This window comes from Sinocyclocheilus anshuiensis, unplaced genomic scaffold (assembly GCF_001515605.1).
Source record: "Sinocyclocheilus anshuiensis isolate Anshui unplaced genomic scaffold, SAMN03320099.WGS_v1.1 scaffold870, whole genome shotgun sequence".
NCBI classification, from domain to species: Eukaryota; Metazoa; Chordata; class Actinopteri; order Cypriniformes; family Cyprinidae; genus Sinocyclocheilus; species Sinocyclocheilus anshuiensis.
In genome coordinates, this window is record NW_015540842.1 from 2552603 (window position 1) to 2561344 (window position 8742).

At 36.0% G+C, this 8742-nt stretch overlaps 1 protein-coding gene across 6 annotated transcripts in view; it reads left to right on the forward strand.

Moving 5' to 3' along the window:
• Positions 1-802: 802 nt before the first annotated feature.
• The window catches only part of LOC107687527 (abl interactor 1-like), a 77720-nt gene continuing 69780 nt past the window's right edge, over positions 803-8742 (forward strand). For all 6 annotated transcript variants that reach the window (XM_016484895.1, XM_016484896.1, XM_016484897.1 and 3 more), the window contains exon 1: positions 803-997. In XM_016484895.1, the coding sequence (XP_016340381.1) occupies positions 881-997 (117 nt within the window). In that variant the 5' untranslated portion in view covers positions 803-880. The remainder of the gene's footprint in view (positions 998-8742) is intronic.

Sequence of the window (8742 nt, forward strand, 5' to 3'; positions counted from 1 at the left end):
TGTGCCTAGTAATATTTTGACGCATATGTCTAAAGAAACATATGCGCTTAATAATTTCCTGTGCAATAGACGAAGAGGCAACACTGTGACACTTAATGGAACACAACAAAGTGTTCCGTCCCTCGTTACTGGATGTATTATAACACTACAACTCCCAACGTTCCATTCACTCCGCAACAATGTATCAGCTGCGCTGATAGGTGACGCTGTTGCGAAAGGGAGGCGATGGGCTCATTTCCCAGAATCGGTTCTTTTGAACAGTTCTTTCAACGAACCGTTTAAAATAAACAATTCTCTGAATCCTTTGCGTCAGTACGTAATGACGTCATCGTACGTCCCTGGCATCCTGGGGTTGCATTAAATATTCAAAGGAAGCCACACATTGTTTGTTTATTGGTATTTTCTCGATTAAGTTAGAGGTAAAACGGTTGTATAGTTACCATTTAACTCTTTGTTTCAACTCTCACAAGAATCTACAATATTTAGCTACTAATATTAATGTACATCTCACGGTTTTGCAGCTTTTGATATTAGGCTATTTTTATTATAAACAACTCTTTTTCGTATGCATGTTAATGAAACTGTCAACACATGCTACTAGGTTCACTCCAAAAACTTGTACTACGGTCCTACGTAGATAATCCGGCTCAATGCGAGTCGCGGATGTCTCGGTTCAATGATTCAGTGAGTCGTTAACTCGCGGACAGCTATACCCGATTCAGTCCCACATACGAATCGTTCAGACCGGTTTTGTGAACCGGTTCTATGTATTCATTACAAAGATTCGACTCAAATGAACGATTCCGACATCACTGGGGCTGAGTTTGAGCTCTCAATCAAATCCCAGAGACGAGTAGGAAGCTCTGTGGAGACATGTAAGATGGCAGAGCTGCAGATGTTACTAGAGGAAGAAATTCCAGCCGGTAAACGAGCTCTCGTGGAGAGTTATCAGAACCTTACGAGGGTCGCGGACTACTGTGAGAATAATTATGTTCAGGTAAGCGCCCGCGTGTTTCTGTGTCGCGCGCTGATCTCCAGCACTGCTGTGGGGATCGGACGGGAAATATGGTTGTAAAATGGAAAAGCAGGGATGAACTGATCATTTTGAGCTCATAAAGAGCGGTCTTTTGAAAAGCTCGATCTTCTTGAAGTGGTTTGTCGATGAGATGTGTGGTCGTTACGGAATTAGTGTCGTTTACACTGAGGGTGTGTCTGGATACTGTTTAACTTGCACATATGAAGTTTTGCTGATATCCACCAGAATCGGCTCAAACTTCAGAAAGGAGGATGTGAGAGTTGTCTGGTCTCCAGAACGATACATTTCTCACCGTCTTGACGAAACACGTTCAGTTTTCTTAAGCTTGAAGAGAAAACGGAATTGTGGCATTTGGGAACATGAGAGATAAAATAGTTGAGCTAAAGTCATGTTTTAATAGATCACAGTTTATCGTATCTCGTCATATCTGCTCAACATGCTCACTCAACAGTTTTTTTTTACCAGGAAAAAAAAAACTGAAATGAAACCGAAATATATCATTTTATAAGAATTTATTCAGATATGAAACTGATTTTACAGACCCGAGCACGCATTGAGTCGCACCGATACTCCAGCAGCGATGATGACTCAGATGGGAAACCGATCACTAAATCTAGCGTTCAAGTCCTGGCTTGACAGTACGGCCTGCAGGCTACCATGTGGCTTTATTCCAGATTTCAAGCCGATCCGTTTTGTTACCAGCAGCACAGAAAATAACGTCAGCCGCGCATTCTCGCTCTCTTCTCTCCGACGACGACTTCTCTCTCACACACGTCTCATTCGCTCCGGTTAAATAGTGCTTGTATTGCGCATTATAGTCATTCCCGCAGGATTCGTGCTTATACCAAATGCGCGCGCACGACCACTGATCTATATTAGTGGAGCGCACAATCCGCGCTCGGTCTCAAACAGCTTGTGAGCCACAAATACCAAAATGAGTGGCTAACTGCGCTAAAACGTTCAAATGCATACAAAATTATGTCAAAATCACACTGGATATGTTATTTTACATTTGATTACTTTAATTTCTGTAGTATTTCTTACCTGAATAAAAACTTACTTAACCTGAAAAACTTAGTTTCATAGCTCTCTTTATTCTATTGCATTTATTTGTGTTGTTGTTTGCAATTTTTTATTTGTTCTTATTTTATTTGATCTTTTATTTTAAAAACTGACTTTTGAATACGTTTTATAACTTTAATGGTAAGCATTAATTTGTATTTAATTTTTACAGTGAAGACTACAGAAATTAAAGTAATCAAATGTAAAATAACACTGAATGTGTTATCTTACATTTGATTACTTTAATTTCTGTAGTATTTCTTACCTGAGTAAAAACGTACTTAACCTGAAAAACGTAGTTTCATAGCTCTTTTTACTTTTTACTTGTGTTTTTTTATGAAAATAAAACTTTGTGTTGGAGAAAAGTAGATTTTTGTTTGTATATGCTGTCAATTATAGTTCTTAGAAAGAAAATCGGAATCGGCAAAAATCGGTATAGGCAGATCACACTAAAGAGAAATCGGAATCGGCCAAGAAAATTGCAATCGGTGCATCTCTAGCTCAAATAAAACCAAACCCTAATATATTACTCCAGGAAATGTACAAGTATTTCTTTTCATTTTACTTGAGTACTTGAATCCGAAAGTACTTAATTTTTAATGTACTTAAGTATTAAAAGTACAGGTTGATGTACCATGTTTATAATTTTTCTAGTCAGCACTCATCAATACCTTGCCATTCACTGTCAAAACATTACATTTCAATATAAAGAGTTCATTTGCAAAAACAGATAACTCCGTTTTTAACCATTTTCAAAAATCATGTTGTTTTTTTCATTGTGCATTTCAATTAATCTCAATCAAACTGCAGTTGGGTTATTTTGATTAGGTTAAAAAATAACTACAAATACAGCTAACTAACACAAAACACAATATAAACATGATAACATAATAATTTTTTTTTTTTATGTTTTTGTAAATAAACTCTTCATATACTAAAATATTTAAATTACTGATAACTCAAGTGTGCAAGCAAGTGAATAACAAAATACAAAAACACTAGTGTTATAATATTAAGTTGCACTATTTTAACGTTATTTATAGTTTTTCCTTAAAATACAAACATCCGTTTGGATGACTTATTGTGAGAGGAAAAAATAAAGTTTTAGTCGCATAACATTGGTTAATGGGAATGCCGTCAATTCGCAAAAGTTTTTTTTTTTCGACATTTATAAAATAACGCAAAAGTTTTGCACAAATCTGTAATGGAAACCCGGCTAGTGACATCTAAATGACATAAAATGGATTTAAACAGCTCTCCTATTTACAGCAGATTTAGTTCACAAATGACTGACAGTCATGACCGAAATAAGATATTCATTTACAATAATCGGTACATAAATTTGGCGGGTTTCTGCACCATCAGTTGTATGCACATTCAAGCTAGGTGAATCTATCAGTTCTCAGCTTGTTTTGAGTCAGATATGAAGACTCACAGATCATTGAATCAGCGAGTTGTTGACTTGAGTACAGCTGCAATCAGATCAAGTCTCATTTGCAAATGAATCGTTCAGTACAGTTTGCAAAACGAAATTATGAAATAATCAGCTTGTTCATGAATTAGACAACGATAATTACGGTTAATTACGGTAACGATAGATACGGTTTTTCTTGGGGCGGTATATCGATTTCAAAGTAATGAGGAATGGTATGAAATAAAAATACACTTTTTCTGCCCAACACTGAAAGTACTCCATATGATTCATGAGAAATATTCCAAATCTTATAAAGTGTACGATGGCCAAAATGTCTGAAAGGAGTTATACTTGGAATTTTACAGCTGTTCCAAAGTTGTTGTATAGAAATGAGCAGCTTGGACAATCTGCTAAACTTCTCCTTTTGTGTTCCATGTAAGAAGTCCTCAGAGTTTGGATTTGGAATGACATGAGAGTGAGTAAATTATGACAAAACTTTGGGACACTTGCATTTATGGGTTATGGAAATGCAAAGTGCTTTATCCATGAATGCATTAAAGTAAAATCTCTGGTGTTTTAATGTTTGTGTTTAAAACACCCCAGAGCCCAATTTGCATGTTTGTCCAGCAACTGTTCCTCTTTTGGAATGCAAGACGGCATGCTGCTGTAACCTCCGTGGACAGGTTAGCTTCTGACAAGGGTGCATTAATGAATGCAAGCCACCTGGCTTAGTGAGAAGGACACAAATAGAAAACGCTCTTGAACAGGTGGTGGACCACCATTGCTATGCGCACAAATGTGAAATGGATGCACAAGTTTAGAGAGGAAAGTGTTCTGATACTAAACGTTTTGATGTTTCCAACAGATTTCCATCTCCTAGCTGGTTTTCTGTTGAGTTTAGGTGCCCTGATTTTTTAACATAGCCAGTTCAGTGGCACTTGTTAGTCTCTGAGCGTTCTGCCCTGCATGACTCAAGCACTGACTTCAGCAAACCAAGTGTACTGCAGACTAGGATTTTCCATATAATAGGACAAGTGTGAAGATTGCAGCCCACCGTTCCAGCGTGGCTTCTCTGTGGAGGATGTATTGTGTTCAGAACAATAAGTCTGATTTTATTGTGATATGAAAGGCCTACACCAGAGCTTCTGAAAGAGACACTCAGCACTTGATACTGTATGCAATATAGCCTACTGTTTGGATATTTGGAAACATGTGATTGGTGAATTGCGCAAAAAAAAAAAAAAAAAAAGCCAAAACATTTAATGAATGAAGTACAAAATCTAAAATGGTACATTCTTGTAAAACATACTCCAATAATATTTTATTTTATTTTATTTATTTTTTAGCTACTATGCTAGTAATACAATTAAATAATTGTAATTATTGTGATAAGCTTTTCAACCACTGAAGCGCATTCAATCAGCTTGCAAAACAATACTGTGAGAATATTCAGAATTCTCACTGATGATAACAGTTGTAAAATACTTTAGAACCAGACTGAGGTCATGTGCATCTAAGCTTTTCTAATCTAGCTGTTTGTCCTGTGGCCTTCATAGGTGGGGCTTGTTTCTCTTTGAATGAGTCAGTGAGTCTGAATAAGGGTGGTTCCATTTTGGACAGATTGCCGTATCATGGGCCTAGACTTTACTTTTGCAGAGCTTAGGTGTCTATTTTTAATACCTTTCTCATCTGATACTTGATTATTAGTCAGACCTATAAAAACTTCGACTGTTTTTGACTGATTTATGTTGCACAAACATTAAATACACTAGAGACGTCAATAAAAGTAATGATTTGAAGTTCATTGAGTGTTTTGATTCAGTAACCGCTCTGATGGATTTAGTGAGCGCATTCATTGAAGGATTCCTACTGGTGACTCCTGAGTTTGTAGTTTTATTGAGTGATTCATTAAAAGAATCAATGTGTAACAGTCATTTGATTGTGAATCAGTGTACGCCCTAAACCTAACCGATAGTTTTAACTAAAGCAAAAGTGAGATTAAAATGCATTTGCTGAAGCAATCATGCCATTTTAGCTTGCCTCAGCAAGTTTTTGAACTCTTTTTTTTGTGACTCGTGTTTCACAGGACTCGTACTTTAGTGCACTTTATCACAAGTGCAATGCTGTACCAGGTGAGCTACCGAGCAAGTTTACTTTGTCAGGAAAGCCATACATATGGAGCTGTTTAAGTGATGCAGATGTCAAACAAGGACATAACAAGGAATAAGTAGCCTACTAATTAATCAATAGTTTCCCCCGTAATCAAAATTTGTGTGTACTGCCACTAGGGCTGGACGATATCTTCAAAATTGATATCACAATATATTTCTTAATTTTGGTCGATACAATATAATTCTGATTTCGATATAAAGATTATTAAAAAAGCCTCAGAAAAACTGCCAAGAATGCCCACAAAGGATGTCTGTACCTACAAGCTTCTGAAAAATTAATTTGCCATGTCTATGAAACCTCCTCCTGTAAAACTAGGCCCTATATAATATTTTAGATATAAAAACAGTACAAATTAATTAATGTTCACTTTTTATTTGTATTTAGCCTTCATACAAACAAGAAATGTGAAATCACCATAAAAAATAAACATAAAACTCTCAGGCTTACCTTATTAATATTAATATATTTAAATTAAAACTATTACATAGGCTGATTATTCTTATAGATTGAAACAAAAGTGCTTCAGCCAGCATAAAGTGCTCAGAGTTTCTGCAGAAAACAAAAAAAAAAGTGAGCAATAACAAAAATACGTGTTGCTGGAGACGGGCTTATTGAAAATGCTAATTCATTCTCTGCCAGCAGGAGGCGCTTTTGGAGTGGCAGAAACAGTGGTTTTCCTGGTAACGGCTGTACACAAAGCAGCGCTCCTCTCATAAACGCTGCTTTATCAGATAAAATGTAAATGGCATCAAAACTTTTCTGTGGACAGTGGGTTCCCTTCAAAGATAAATTCATATAAAACACCCACGCCACGGTTTGATTTTAAAACATGCAGCGCTCATGTTTATTCAACGAAGTTGTGGTGGGCCACCACAAATAAACCAATGTATGGAAAACATTGGTAATGTATATTGAAATTTCGGAAATGTTTAAAAATCATATCACCGTTATTGAAAAAAATATGTCATGATATGTATTGATATTGAAATATTGTCCAGCCCTAACTGCCACTAGTGTTCATTTCAGCTGGAGTGAATTGTTTTTGTAGTTTGAGGTACGTTTTTCCATTGAGCCTATATATTTTTTAAATATCTTTTAGTGCAGACTGCAGTCTCACAACCCTGGTCTAATGCAATGATGTTCATGCATTTAAATGTGGCTTTACCGTCAAACTACTTTTTGAGGCCACTGTATGCTTAAATTGTGCATGGATTTCATTGAGCGTCACCATGGAAATGGACACCATAACCCCCCAGATGTCTCTGTTTACGGAATCGAGGTCAGAGGCTAGCGCAGTTATCCTGGCAGAGACAAGACTTTACCATCGCTAGCTCAGCTCCGGGTAACATATGTCCTGGAAAGTGGCGTTAGCATTGCTCATGCCAGTACCTAGATTGCGCCACAATACCATAATCCTTCTCTCGCTGGCATCCTCTAGCAAAGCCACATCAGTAAATCCTACAAATACTCATTATTTTTCCTGGTGAAGATCCTCAGCTGGCCCTTCACCCAGGCAGTGTTGCGAACCAGCATGCGCTTGGGTGGGAAGCGCTCTTGAATGCCCCTTCCTGTGATCAGACACGGCGATTACTACCCAGTGGCTATAACAGATTAAAGAGCCATCAGAGGCCTGTAATTACAACCCTGCTTCTTTGGCCTTGACTTCCAACTGTTCTTTTGCATGAAAGAATTGACACAAAGGACACACACTTTGAACTCTTTAAAGGGCTAGTCACCCAAAAATGGAAATTCTGTCGCTATATTCTCATCATCAAACATTCCAAATGTGTATGACTTCCTTTCACTTCAGAGATAGCATGAGAAGGACGGAGCACAGATGAATGCAACAGATGGCTCCATCTTGAGACAGGCTATTTAAAATAAGTTTTAATAAACAAGGCTGAGTGCTGAATTTCTGTCACAACAAAAATAGTGTTTAAAATTATTTAAAAAGAAAATATTTTTGAGAACCTCTTAAGAGATTTTATTTTTTTTTTTTAAGAATTGCACTTACGAACTTTGTGGAATTTATCTTATTATTTCATAATAATGAATAATGACGCTCCCAGACGCACACCTAACATTTGATTGTACTATTTTTGATTTCAAATTCAAATGTTTATTTTAAATTTGACTAATATACATTTTTTTTTTTATTCACAGTCTCCTCATCACAGGCAGGCACAGCACTCAGTTCAGCATGTGTTCGTGTTTGTGTGTGCAGTCTGCGTCACTCATAGCACGTGCCTATATCATGCGCTATATCGAACATTTTTTCTATCGCTATCGAAGAGGGTGTACCGTCGATAAATTTCGACACCGTTTTATCACCCAGGCATACTTTAAACTAGGGCTGGACGATATGGCCAAAATTGATATCACGATATATTTCTTAATTTCGGTCGATACGATATAATTCCGATATCGATATGAACACTATTTATCTGAAATATAAATCTTTTGTAACATTATAAATGCCTTTATCATCACTTTTGATAAATTTTAAGCATCCTTGCTAAATAAAAGTATTAATTTCTATAATTTTCTATAATTATAATTTTCTATAAATTATACTTAATTTATTAATTCTTTCCCAAAAAAATATACTGAATGGAATAGTGTATAATGTTACAAAAGCTTTTTATTTCAGATAAATGCTGATCTTTGGATCTTTCTATTCATCAAAGAATCCTGAAAAAAAAATGTACTCAACTGTTTTAAATTGACACTGAAGACTGGAGTAATGATGCTGAAAATTTACCTATGTATGATCACAGGAATAAATTACATTTTTAAAATCTATTCAGATAGAAAGCAATTTTAAATAGTAAAAATATTTCATCATTTTACTGTTTTTGCTGTACTTTGGATCAAATAAACTTGGTGAGCAAAAGAGAATTCTTAAAAAAAATAAAAAAAACAACATTAAAAATCTTACTGTTCAAAAACTTTAGACTGGTAGTGTAGGCTGATTATTCTTATAGATTGAAACAAATGTGCTTCAGCCAGAAAAAAAAGGGTATGAAAAGTGCTCCGAGTCACTGCAGAAAACAAAAAA